At 37.9% G+C, this 14552-nt stretch overlaps 1 protein-coding gene across 6 annotated transcripts in view; it reads left to right on the top strand.

The window, feature by feature from the left end:
* LOC124554929 (polyhomeotic-proximal chromatin protein) overlaps nt 1–9035 on the top strand; it is a 313908-nt gene extending 304873 nt beyond the window's left edge. For all 6 annotated transcript variants that reach the window (XM_047128622.1, XM_047128624.1, XM_047128623.1 and 3 more), the window contains 2 exons: nt 8242–8414; nt 8801–9035. In XM_047128622.1, the coding sequence (XP_046984578.1) occupies nt 8242–8400 (159 nt within the window). In that variant the 3' untranslated portion in view covers nt 8401–8414; nt 8801–9035. The remainder of the gene's footprint in view (nt 1–8241; nt 8415–8800) is intronic.
* The last annotated feature ends 5517 nt before the right edge of the window (nt 9036–14552 follow it).

Genomic DNA, 14552 nt, shown 5'->3' with positions numbered 1-14552 from the left:
CTGTTGATGTATTATTTTTGCGACATTGTCATGTCTTCTGGGGTATTCTGTATTTGCTAGTATTGTACATCCGCTTGTGATGTAATCTACTGTTTCTATTTGTTGTTTACAAAGTCTGCATTTATCCTTTGTGGTATTGGGATCTTTAATAATATGCTTGCTGTAATACCTGGTGTTTATTGCTTGATCCTATTGCAATCATGAATCCTTCTGTCTCACTGTATATATTGCATTTTCTTAGCCATGTGTTGGATGCGTCTTGATCGATGTGTGGCTGTGTTAGATGATACGGGTGCTTGCCATGAAGTGTTTTCTTTTTCCAATTTACTTTCTTCGTATCTGTTGATGTTATGTGATCTAAAGGGTTGTAGAAGTGGTTATGAAATTGCAGTGGTGTAGCCGATGTATTTATATGAGTGATTGCCTTGTGTATTTTGCTAGTTTCTGCTCGTTCTAGAAAGAATTTTCTTAAATTGTCTACCTGTCCATAATGTAGGTTTTTTTTGTCAATAAATCCCCTTCCTCCTTCCTTTCTGCTTAGTGTGAATCTTTCTGTTGCTGAATGTATGTGATGTATTTTATATTTGTGGCATTGTGATCGTGTAAGTGTATTGAGTGCTTCTAGGTCTGTGTTACTCCATTTCACTACTCCAAATGAGTAGGTCAATATTGGTATGGCATAAGTATTTATAGCTTTTGTCTTGTTTCTTGCTGTCAATTCTGTTTTCAGTATTTTTGTTAGTCTTTGTCTATATTTTTCTTTTAGTTCTTCTTTAATATTTGTATTATCTATTCCTATTTTTTGTCTGTATCCTAGATATTTATAGGCATCTGTTTTTTCCATCGCTTCTATGCAGTCGCTGTGGTTATCCAATATGTAATCTTCTTGTTTAGTGTGTTTTCCATTGACTATGCTATTTTTCTTACATTTGTCCGTTCCAAAAGCCATACTTATTATTATTATTATTATTATTATTATTATTATTATTATTATTTTTAATTCTACCTTCACAGCATATTTGATGTCTATAGATATAGTCTCGCTATTTATTCCATGCCACAACCCGCTGATCCTGAATACTGATGGATACTGCTGCACCCGTTCATGTTCGTACATCCCATTTATAATGTTGTGTAGTTGTCACTATTCAGTATTCTTTGCCAGTCTGTGAAGCACCTATCATTGAATGTTTCCTGTGGCTCATCAATTTAGTGGGTGCTTGAAGTTACACTTGCAGTGTAATTCTTGCATAAAGGTATGAACATATATTCCTCAATGTTGCTGAGTGCATAGAGGGATAGTTCATGAAATCTTAATGTGATCACTAAATTTTGATACGAGTTACATATGTAATATTAATAATAATAATAATAATAATAAGCCTTAGGTATGTTCTGCCAGTCGTAAAAGGCGACGAAAAGAACAAACCACTAATAGGGCTAACCCCCCCCCCTTTTAGGGTGATTAGTTGGTTCAGGACAGAACTAATGAAGCCTCGGACAAGCGCTGTCATGGTCGAGAACGACGCTTGAACCCTATGCTCGTCCACAATGGTAACAACACTGCTAGCCACACCGAAAATGATTTAAATCCAAATAGAGGTGTTTCGCAGGATATGCTTCCTCCAACCACTCTAGAAGGAAAACAAAGACAGAGGATGAGATGGTCAGATGAAGTTAACCGACACCTCATGTTCTGTTATTACCAAGCAACAAACTTAGAAACCAACACAACTGGATACAGATCACAAGTATACACAACATTTATTACCAGATACTCAGAATTAAAATTTTTAACGGAACGACGACTAGCTGATCAGATCCGTGTAATAATCAAAAATAACAGGATACCCCAGTCAGAATTAGAAAACATCAAACAACAAATACAGGAACAAAATAATGTGCAATCAGAAGAAGAAGAAGAAAATACAGTAATTCACTCAAACATCCCAGAGCAAACAAACAAAGAACACCACGCATCAATTAAACAATCAGAGGAAAACGAAATCTTAAGACAGCCACCAGAACAAGCACAAATAGAACAGGAAGTGACACACATGCTAGATATAGAAGAAAAATTTCAGCTAACATATACCGAGCGAGGTGGCGCAGTGGTTAGCACACTGGACTCGCATTCGGGAGGACGACGGTTCAATCCCATCTCCAGCCATCCTGATTTAGGTGATCCGTGATTTCCCTAAATCGCTTCAGGCAAATGCCAGGATGGTTCCTTTGAAAGGGCACGGCCGATTTCCTTCCCCATCCTTCCCTCACCCGAGCTTGCGCTCCGTCTCTAATGACCTCGTTGTCGACGGGACGTTAAACACTAATATCCTCCTCCTCAGCTAACATATATAGAATACAAAGACACAAATACAGACATTAGACCATTATTGCATAGACTACCAAATAACCCACAAGTCAAAACAACAACAACTACTATCAACACAATCATACACAACAAAATAAATGAAAATACAACTATGGAAGAGTTACAATTACTGGTTTATATAGGAGCACTCACTACACTAAATATACACACTAGGCAGAGATCAGAACAAACCAACACACAGAAGAAACCCACAAAACCAGCATGGCAACACAGGCTACAGATCAGAATAGAAAAACTGAGAAAAGACAATGGACAGCTAACACAATTTATAAGAAATGAAACATCAGACAAAAAACGAAAAAGGTTATGTAAAATCTCACAAGAAGCGAAAGAGCAATTAGATGAAAAGAAGCAGAAATTACAAGCATAGGCCAAACGACTTATAAGATACAAAAAAAGTGAAAATAGAAGGAAACAAAATCAAACATTCAACACAAACCAAAAGAAATTTTATCAGACAATAGATAACACACACATTGAAATAGACAACCCACCAAACATAACAGACATGGAACACTTCTGGAGCAACATATGGTCAAACCCACTACAACATAACAGGTATGCACGGTGGATACGAGCAGAAAGAGAGACATACAAGATGATACCACACATGCCTGAAGTGATAATTTTGCAACATGAAGTCACCCGAGCAATTAATTCTACGCACAATTGGAAAGCCCCTGGAAAAGATAAAATAGCAAATTTCTGGCTAAAGAAGTTCGCCTCAACACATTCACATCTAACTAAATTATTTAACAGTTACATTGCAGACCCATACACATTCCCTGATACGCTTACACATGGAATAACTTATCTGAAACCTAAAGATCAAGCAGACACAGCAAACCCAGCTAAATATCGCCCCATAACATGCCTACCAACAATATACAAAATATAAACTTCAGTCATTACACAGAAATTAATAACACATACAACACAGAACAAAATTATAAATGAAGAACAAGAAGTCTGTTGCAAAGGAACACGAGGATGTAAAGAGCAACTGATAATAGATGCAGAGGTGACATATCAAGCTAAAACTAAACAAAGGTCGCTACACTACGCATACATTGATTACCAAAAAGATTTTGATAGTGTACCCCACTCATGGTTACTACAAATATTGGAAATATACAAAGTAGATCCTAAATTGATACAGTTCCTAAACATAGTAATGATAAATTGGAAAACCACACTCATTATCCAAACAAATTCAAATAATTTCACATCACAGCCAATACAGATTAAGCATGGAATATACCAAGGAGACTCATCAAGTCCTTTCTGGTTCTGCCTTGCTCTGAACCCACTATCCAACATGCTAAACAATACAAATTATGGATACAATATAATTGGAACATATCAACACAAAATCACACATTTGCTATACATGGATGATCTAAAACTACTGGCAGCAACAAATCAACAACTCAACTAATTACTAAAGATAACCGAAGTATTTAGCAATGATATAAATATGGCTTTTGGAACAGACAAATGTAAGAAAAATAGCATAGTCAAGGGAAAACACACTAAACAAGAAGATTACATATTGGATAACCACAGCGACTGCATAGAAGTGATGGAAAAAACAGATGCCTATAAATATCTAGGATACAGACAAAAGATAGGAATAGATAATACAAATATTAAAGAAGAACTAAAAGAAAAATACAGACAAAGACTAACAAAAATACTGAAAACAGAATTGACAGCAAGAAACAAGACTAAAGCTACAAATACTTATGCTATACCAGTATTGACCTATTCATTTGGAGTATTGAAATGGAGTAACACAGACCTAGAAGCACTCAATACACTTACACGATCACAATGCCACAAATATAAAATACATCACATACATTCAGCAACAGAAAGATTCACATTAAGCAGAAAGGAAGGAGGAAGGGGATTTATTGACATAAAAAACCTACATTATGGACGTATATCTAAAAACAAAGATGATGTGACTTACCAAATGAAAGTGCTGGCAGGTCAACAGAAACACAAACAAACACACAAAATTCAAGCTTTCGCAACAAACTGTTGCCTCATCAGGAAAGAGGGAAGGAGAGGGAAAGACGAAAGGATGTTGGTTTTAAGGGAGAGGGTAAGGAGTCATTCCAATCCCGGGAGCAGAAAGACTTACCTTAGGGGGAAAAAAGGACGGGTATACACTCGCTCGCGTGCGCGCGCGCGCACACACATCCATCCACACATATACAGATACAAGCAGACATATTTAAAGACAAAGAGTTTGGGCAGACTGACATCTCTGCCCAAACTCTTTGTCTTTAAATATGTCTGCTTGTGTCTGTATATGTGTGGATGGATATGTGTGTGTGTGCGAGTGTATACCCGTCCTTTTTTCCCCCTAAGGTAAGTCTTTCCGCTCCCGGGATTGGAATGACTCCTTACCCTCTCCCTTAAAACCCACATCCTTTCGTCTTTCCCTCTCCTTCCCTCTTTCCTGATGAGGCAACAGTTTGTTGCGAAAGCTTGAATTTTGTGTTTTTATTTGTGTTTCTGTCGACCTGCCAGCACTTTCATTTGGTAAGTCACATCATCTTTGTTTTTAGATATATTTTTCCTACATGGAATGTTTCGCTCTATTGTAACTACATTATGGACAGGTAGACAATTTAAGAAAATTCTTTCTAGAACGAGCAGAAACTAGCAAAATACACAAAGCAATCGCTCATATAAATACATCGGCTACACCTCTGCAATTTCATAACCACTTCTACAACCCTTTAGATCACATAACATCAACAGATACGAAAAAGTAAATTGGAAAAACAGAACACTACATGGCAAGCACCCGTATCATCCAACACAGCCACACATCGATGAAGTCGCATCCAACACATGGCTAACAAAAGGCAATATACACAGTGAGACGGAAGGATTCATGATTGCAATACAGGATCAAACAATAAACACCAGATATTAGAGCAAGCATATTATTAAAGATCCCAATACCACAACAGATAAATGCAGACTTTGCAAACAACAAATAGAAACAGTAGATCACATCGCAAGCAGATGTACAATACTAGCAAATACAGAATACCCCAGAAGACATGACAATGTCGCAAAAATAATACATCAACAACTTGCCTTACAACATAAACTTTTAAAACAACACGTTCCTACATACAAGTATACACCACAAAATGTACTGGAGAATGATGAATACAAATTATACTGGAACAGAACCATTATAACAGATAAAACACCACCACATAACAAACCTGACATCATACTCACCAATAAAAGAAGAAATTAACACAACTAATCGAAATATTCATACCAAATACAACAAATATACAGAATAAAACAGGAGAAAAATTTGAAAAATACGTCCAACTGGCTGAGGAAGTCAAGGACATGTGGCATCAGGATAAAGTTGACATTATACCAATTATACTATCAACTACACGAGTCATACCACACAATATCCACCAGTACATCAACGCAATACAGCTACATCCAAACGTATGTATACAACTACAGAAATCTGTAATTATTGATACATGAAAAATTACCCGAAAGTTCCTAAATGCAATGTAACATATACCGTACAGTTAAAAGGAAGTCACGCTTGATCAAGGTCCGCGTCACTTTCCATTTTTAACCAGACATAACGTCTGAGAAAGGAAAGAAGAAGAATAATAATAATAATAATAATAATAATAATGTATGAAAGTTACATACATAATAATGATTTATGATCCCCATGCCCTGCCGCCCCCCCCCCCCCCCCCCCCCACCCCTTCCCCAACCCCCAACACTCCTCCTGGATCTGTGCCTGCTACCAGGGGACAAACATTTTACTAATAGGGAGCACTGTAAGTGTCTTAATGTAAATGTGGTCAGCTACAAATGACATGAATCACAATATGATGCCTATGGTTAGAGTTGCACATCACATCAGCTATAATGTTAAATATGCACGACTGCGCAAGTTTGGCAGTCAGCAGTTGTGGCTCTGTTGTTTAGGTGAGCTGTTCCACCAAGTCAAGTTCGTACCACATCAGATGGGAAAATCTATTTTTAATTGTCCTATGGCGAAAAACCACATAACAATCAAAATGACATCGGTTTGTAATTGTTGTAAGACTGGTGCAAGACATGTTAAATAGGCTGTCTACCATTTTCTGCCCCAAGTTGAAATTTAGGAACAGCACATTCCATAACAGAGTGGAATGTCTCAGGGGGTCTCATTCAGAATGTGTTGGACAATGAGTGTCTTCATTTCAGCTACATTCTCAGCCAGAAGACACACAGCTTAAGATAAAATGATCTGGATGGCCAGACTGTAGGGAAACAACGGTTGATGATTCTAACATTTCCGACATGCCTCTGCTGCAGCTGCTTCAGTGGCTGTACAGTGTGTGCAGATGTGCAGTCTTGAGTAAAAATAATCCTATTCACACTGTTGAAGGGCTGGAATGATGTTGGTGCACAAAAGATACACGAAGCGTTTACCAGTGACAATACAGGAAAAGGACTCGCAGGGCTCATCTCCTTAAAAAAATACAGTTGTATGATAAATGATGCTGCCGTCAGCTTGTACCACAGCCACCTTTGCAGAATGAAGTGTACAGCCTTTTGTGTGTGTGTGTGTGTGTGTGTGTGTGTGTGTGTGTGTGTGTGTGTGTGTGTTTTTTTTTTCTGTTGCTCGTATTCTGCAGTTCGGTGTGCTGACATGTCCTTGGAGATGGAAATGGGCTTCGTCTGTCCACAGAATTTTCCATGGCCATTCATTGTTCACTTCCATGTGAGCAAGAAATTCCAGAGTGAATGTTTGTCTTGCAGGCAGGTGAGCAGGAAGCAGCTTCTGGACATGGGTCATATTGTATGGATAGCAATGCAGGAGGGTTCGTAGGATTTTATGCACTGTGCTCACAGACATATCCAACATTTGGGCAATTCTCTGTACACCGCTCGACACCTCCTGGTATACTGTGGCCTCATCTTCGACGACGTCGAATCAACTGCCTTCCTTCTCCTGCCACACTGCACTTCAAAAGCACCTGTCTTTTCAAATTTAGTAATCATTTTTTCCAGACCCTTAGCAGACATGAGACCAATGCCTCTCTTTCACACCCTCAAGTATCCGGGATAGGATTAATGTGAATATAGCTATTTGAATGTGAATATAGCAACTTACCTGTGAATGATGCTTACTCTTGACCTTAGAAACTTTTGAAGCTGCTTATCATTTCAGCTTCATCTCACTTCAACAGTGTTTCATTGCTACCCCCCACCCCCTCCCTCCCCCCTCTATATATCAGAATCTTACAGCCCTTTCAGTAAGGCGCATTCTGGGTTCTTACTCCTCCTGCAGAGTTAAGTGGAAAAGAAAACTTGTTTAGGTTTTCTGAAAAGATGTTGGTGTTACTCTTGTCCAGGCTGGAGCAGCATCTACAGGGACCTTTCTGTTATTGGTACATAGAAATGAAATACTGTAATCAAACAAAAAAGCAATTGACAATCTTCCATTCTTTATGAAGATAAGAAACTTCCCCCTGTGTGTATGCAGTGCTATTTGTGAGCTGCAGTGAGATAATTTTCCAGAAAATTTGTGATATGCCAATTAGAACTCAATGAAAAAGAAATGTTTGTAATAGTACCCTAGTATATTAACTCCGCAATGTCACCGCTTTCATTTCTTGTGGCCATCTCACGTTCTTGGAAACGCATTTTGAGTGGAGTAATATTCAGTGTAGGGAATAAAATTTTGGTGAAATGCTTTGCTATGAATAGACTATTACTATTATGTTTTATTTCACACACTTATTTTTTAATGTAGTAGCAACTAAGTTGTATTTAATTGCTTTTAGGAAATTGATGGAAGGTCATTGTTGTTGCTAACACGTCGTGATGTGCTGTATGAACTTGGTCTTAAATTGGGCCCTGCCCTCAAAGTGAATCACTTTGTGCAACTATTACAGAAGAAAGATATCAGAAAAGTTTTCCCATTCAATGAAATGTTGCGTTAAACAGAATGGAAATGGTAAGTATGTTGTTTTTTATCATGTGCATGTCGTTATTAAACTTACACAGATTAAATTCTTCATTTGTGTAGCCATATTGTCTGTAGTTCCCTGACAGCCCTTCAGGGTAGTTTGGTTCTGTCAATGCAACTACATAAAATGCATGGGTTTTTTTCTTCACCAGATGAGTTTCGCTTTATTGAGGTAAAGCAATAAAGCAAAACGCGTCTGGTGGAAGAAAACATGCATTTTATGTAGTTGCAATGACAGGAGCAAAATACCCCCAAGGAATATACAGATTAAATTGATGGTTTTATTATGCAATGAAAATAAAAATGTTCATTATTACATTGTTGAGCACAGCATATGCATTTTAGATAATTGTATTTAAATTTTTGTCTTTCAGGTGATCAGTGGCTCTAAAATGACCATCCTAGTGTTGATTTTCAATGATGTCATTACTGGCATGAAGATGCTAAAGGCAGATAAAAAAGTTTCTGTGTTTTCCATATTTAGTGAGTAGTTGGTGGTCTCTGTGATGTACTTTTTCTATGCCAAAGCAAGAAAGACAATAAAAAGTCTGACAATTACTTTAGATTGTAAAGTTATATGGAAGATTTAATAAAATCTGATGATAAATACTCCCTTCTTTCCTGCAAGAATATATTTATTAAAATAGCTGACACTCATTGTAATAGGAAAAAAAGTTACCAATACACATGAATGTGTGTTAATTTGTCAATAACCAAAGTGGGATATTTGTATCCTTGGAATTAAAGTGATTAAGCCATTTCCATTGTTGTGTTCCTGTGTATTTGCTCAAAGGGATCTTCCTGGGTGAGCAGTAAGTGTGTTTGTAAGAAAAAGACTCTTAGTTTAAAATAATTTATGCCTATAATTATCAGCTTCCATGGTCTTTTTCCTATTTGAATTTTACTAACTGGAGCATAAGTGTGCAGCATTAATAGTTATGTTGTGATTGGGTTAAGATGTTGTTTGCTTTTTGCAGTATGTACCTGTGTTAATGATGTGCCTGGAACTGTTAAAGGAGGGGAAATTTTTCAATCATAGCTGTGGGTTGCATGTTAAAAGCATGAAATGCCTTTTATATAAACATTGTAAGGAAAGTCAAGGTGGAAATCGATACATAATGGTACCATGGAGAAATATTTAGTTATTTGTTAATGATACAGAATGTGTTTTACACCTTCATCTGCAAGATAATAAGGTGATAGAGTACATCTGTGCACATTGTGAAGAGGAATAATATTTACGTTTTTGTGGTACAAGAAATTTGTGGTTAGCAAGAAAAGACCCTGGAGGTCAAACTAATGATTATAGCAACATACGTGACTTCATATTCAGAATTCTTGTAAGTATTTTTTATGTCTTTTATGATGTGGGGATTTAAAAATGCCCCTAAAGAAATATACACAAATGTTGGTCAGAAAACTTACTGTGCACAATTATACAATGTTAATAAGATGGATATTTGCCACCTTAGTCTTCCACAGTTATAACAACTGCTCAAAATGACTAGCACCACTGTTCAGACACTTACGGGTTACAGCAAGCTGTTGTCAGCTATGTTCTTGTTGTAATGTCAAGTGGTTGATCCACATGCCATTTGTTTCTTGCTGCTTCTTCTTCTTCTTCTTCTTCTTCTTCAGCTGTTGTTGTTGGTAGCAAGTTGCATTACTGTAAGACACATTCTTTAGCATTCTCTGCAAGTAGGTGACCAGCACATATAAGCTGAAGTATGCAGGTGACAGACCTCGTAGTCTTATTCCAGGACCTGATAGATTGTCAAAAATGGGAACACAATATTTGTTGTTGTTATTCTTCTTTTGGATCTTTTTTACAGGGCTGTTAAACATGTCATAATATTACAGTTTAGTAAAGAGAAACATTGGTAATATATTCAGACATTCACATGTTTACAAGTATAGTTTGACAAAGATTTGGCAGATAGTTGGTTGTGGCCTTACAGTAGGAACTATCGAAGCATTTGCCTGTTAGTATGTTAGGGAAACCATGGAAAACCTAAATCAGAATAGTCTGATCAGGATAAGGTCTTCAGCCTTCCCAAATACAAGACTTGTCTGTTAAAACAGTGCAGCCTCATTTGGTTTATTCATAGTAAACAACATTGTTTTGTTTATGTGTTATTGCAAAGAAGTATAATTACATTATGATAACAGCTGGTTCTGTGCTGTTCATTCATTTTATGAGTGATAAATCCGCTGTTGCAAAGAGCTCAGAGAAATTAACTTATTTGTAGACTTATTTTCCCCTACAGTTCCAGTGCTTACCAGTTCTTTCATAGTGTAACACGAGGCAGACAGTATATTTCCAGTGACATGTTAGTTTTGTTTAAATAAATGCATGAGAAATCATATGTAAATGGTAGTAGTTAATATCACACCAAGAAACTGCAGTTTTTATTGGCTAGTGGGAAATATACAATTTTTACTGTCTCCAGTAAAAATTTAATCTTAGAACAACAGTTGACTTATTGTGTTTATGAATTGCACTACATAGACAGTTATTATATGTATCAAATATCTTGCATACATTATGTATAGAGCCTACAATTTCGTTCGCTAGGAAACATTGAACCTGGTGACAACATGTTTGGGGAAATTTACTGCAACTTCACACTGATTACTAATTTGATCAGATGGTTGGAACTGCTTGCATGGATATAACTATTTTAATATTACCTACCTTAGGTATGTGATGTAGTGATAGTTCAGTCATTATGTTTGATTGGCATGCAACACACACAAGCAGTGTTACAAAAAGCTGTGTGTTTAAAGTTGCACTCTCATCATTTGGCTCTCTCTGTTTACGCAGTCATCCAAAAGTTCTGGAATATACTGTGCAAAGTAACTACCATAAAATATTTATTTTGACAAAAAGTTCACACCTTACTTTAAAATTTCTAACTTACGTCCCTCTGTTCTGTCTCATCACACTACCTCTAGTCTACCAGTGTGCATCTTTTTCTTCAGCAGTGTCTCTGACAGTGTTCACTACCTATGTCAGCTGATTTTTCAATACATTTGTTTGTCTAGTGTACTCCAAGTGGACATAATCACAGAGGGATAAAAGTTGGAGATTTTGAAGTAAAACTAGGCCCCTTTTCTTCATAACTGTATTTCTGCATATGCAAGTATTCATTATGGAAGATATTAAATATGGACATACAGATGATGGTACTGTGATTCAAAACTAGTACCTGTGTGTAATAGTGCTTTGTTTTTGTATGCTAAAATCAAATGTGGAATTTAGACTATACAAACTTTGTCAGCAATGACAATAATATTGGCATAGCCGGCAGCAGTCCTGGAGGCAATCAAAAAAGCACTGCAGAAGGAAATTGTGTAGTGATAGTCGGACTCTTGATCAGCTTTTTATCTTGGTGATCAACTGCTTTAAACATAATTGTAATAACCTTTGTACACTGAAGAGCCAAAGAAGCTGGTACACCTGCCTAATATCATATAGGGCCCCTGCGAGCGCGCACACGTGTTGCCACACGACGTGGCATGGACTCTACTTATGTTTGAAGTAGTGCTGGAGGGAACTGACACCGTGAATCCTGTGGGGCTCTCCATAAATCTGAAAGAGTAAGAGACGGTGGAGATCTCTTCTGAACAGCATGTTGCAAGGCATCCCAGACATTATCAATAATGTTCATATCTGGTAGGTTCAGTGCCCATCAGAAGTGTTTAGACTCAGAAGAGTGTTCGTGGAGCCACTCTGTAGCAATTCTGGACATGCGGGGTGTCATATCATCCTACTGGAATTGCCCAAGTCTGTTGGAATGCACAGTAGACACGAATGTATGCAGGTGATAGACGAGATGCTTACATAAGTGTCACCTGTCAGTCGTATTGAGATGAATCGGGAGTCCCACATCACTCCAACTGCCCATGTCCCACACCATTACAGAGCCTTCGCCAGCTTGAACAGTTCCCTGCTGACTTGCAGGGTCCATGGGTTCATAAGGTTGTCTCTATACCCGTACATGTCCATCTGGTTGATACAATTTGAAATGAGACTTGTCAGGCCAGGAAACATGTTTCCAGTCATCAATAGTCCAATGTTGCTTGCAAAGCTTTGTATCATGCAGTCGTCAAGGGTACATGAGTGGGCCTTCAGCTCCGAAAGCCCATATAAATGATGTTTTGTTGAATGGTTCACACACTGATGCTTGTTGATGGCGTAGCATTGAAGTCTGCAGCAATTTGTGGAAGGGTTGCACTTCTGTCGTATTGAATGATTCTCTTCATTCATTGTTGGTCCCGTTCTTGCAGAATCTTTTTCAGCTACAGTGATGTCGGAGATATGATGTTTTACAGGGTTCCTGATATTCACGGTACACTCGTAAAATGGTCGTACAGGAAAATCGCCACTTAATCGCTACCTTGGAGATGATGTGTCCCATCTCTCGTGCACTGACTATAACTGCACGTTAAGACTCGCTTAAATCTTGATAGTCTGCCATTGTAGCAGCAGTAACCTATCTGCGCCAGACACTTGTCTTATATAGGCGTTGCCGATTGCAATGCTGTTTCTGCCTGTTTACATATCTCTGTATTTGAATATGCATGCCTATTCTAGTTAAGTTAGAAAAATATGTTATTCATGTGGTTGAAGGCACACAGTAGCATATGAAGAGCAAGAGCAATTCTTAACACTTAAATTTGACACATTTGAAACATAAGCTGATATGATACTGTAAAGTCCTGGCCGGAATACAGATAACACAAAATAGTTCAGCAGTCAGAAGGCACATAAACGAGATGAAAAACATTACTAAAGCTTTGGATAATGTCTTCCTTCAGAGCTAACTAATAAAAAATGCTCACCTGCACACGCATGGCTGGGTACATTACTGTGGCCATCTACATTGTCAGAACCCAGCATTTTGAATGGGATGAGTGTGGTTACTCGGTTGAGAGGAAAATGGAGATAGGTACAGGTGAAGGGAAGAATCGTAAATGGCTGGAAGGCAGAGAAAGCAAGGGGCTGGGATAGGAATGTGGCACTGGTGAGCTTGCCCCCAGCAGTGGTATGGGTGTGTTGTGAAGCACCTGATGAAGTGGCTGAGTTGGTTTGTGAGGAGACAGTTAGGACTGAGGTCATGGGAGACTGCAGACAGGAACTGTGAATGTGGATCAATCGAGTGAAATGAAATGTGGAGATGGGAACAGTGCAGGGATGGGCTCGCAGAGACTGAGGCAAGGAGGATTTTGGGATTGAAGGATGTGCCACAAGGACAATTCAACCTGTGTAATTCAGAGAAGATATAAATTGTGCCTTGTTGGGATGATGTAAAAAAAAAAAAAAGTTCTCAGTGTAATAAGTAAATTCATAAATATCTTGATGAGCTGGAATGATGAATTATCAACTTGCCTGATGATGCTGTTGATTTCCAAATACATAGAAGTTTACAGAGAAATATTAAATGACTGAGTACTTTTTGTGTTATTTACCCATGGCATAGTAATTTACTATTGCTGTTTCAGCAACCAGATGTGGGAGAGAGGGGGAGGGAGGGAGGGAGGGAGGGAGGGAGAGAGAGAGAGAGAGAGATAGATTTAGATGTTTGTTATTGCTGTATGGAAACAAAACATGTTCCTGTTCAAAATTCTATGTACTTAGTCACCACTATAAGCCCCATCAATATTTCAACGGGAATTTGGGAACACTGTTCAAGGATCACAGGGGAAACACTCCAGACGAACTGTCATACTGATTGCAAACATTGTATACGTGTATCAATATGGAAAGAACTGGGAATTATGATACTTTGTGAGGTAATAGCTCTAATATTGATGTAGTGGACATCTATTGTGTCATTTGATCAAGACAGGCTAATTAACAGTTATTTAGAAAGAAAAATTAAGGTCACGGCCTCCGATTTGCTCAATATGAGTAACAGAACATTGGAAGATAACAGCTAACATTAGATATGAAACAACTGTTACCAAAATAGAGGATAGACTTTTGCGCTGTATTCATTGTGAGCCACAATTTGAAGCAGCAGTTCTAACTCTTGACTAGCTGTTGTTCCAGTAAACAACAAAAAATTATAACAATGTACCATGAACTGTAGAACATGCTTTTGCACAAAATTGAGACTGGAA

The sequence above is a fragment of the Schistocerca americana genome, chromosome X, assembly GCF_021461395.2.
Source record: "Schistocerca americana isolate TAMUIC-IGC-003095 chromosome X, iqSchAmer2.1, whole genome shotgun sequence".
Lineage (NCBI taxonomy): Eukaryota > Metazoa > Arthropoda > Insecta > Orthoptera > Acrididae > Schistocerca > Schistocerca americana.
Note: the sequence above shows the minus strand (reverse complement) of the source record. Positions and strands in the feature narration are given on the sequence as shown.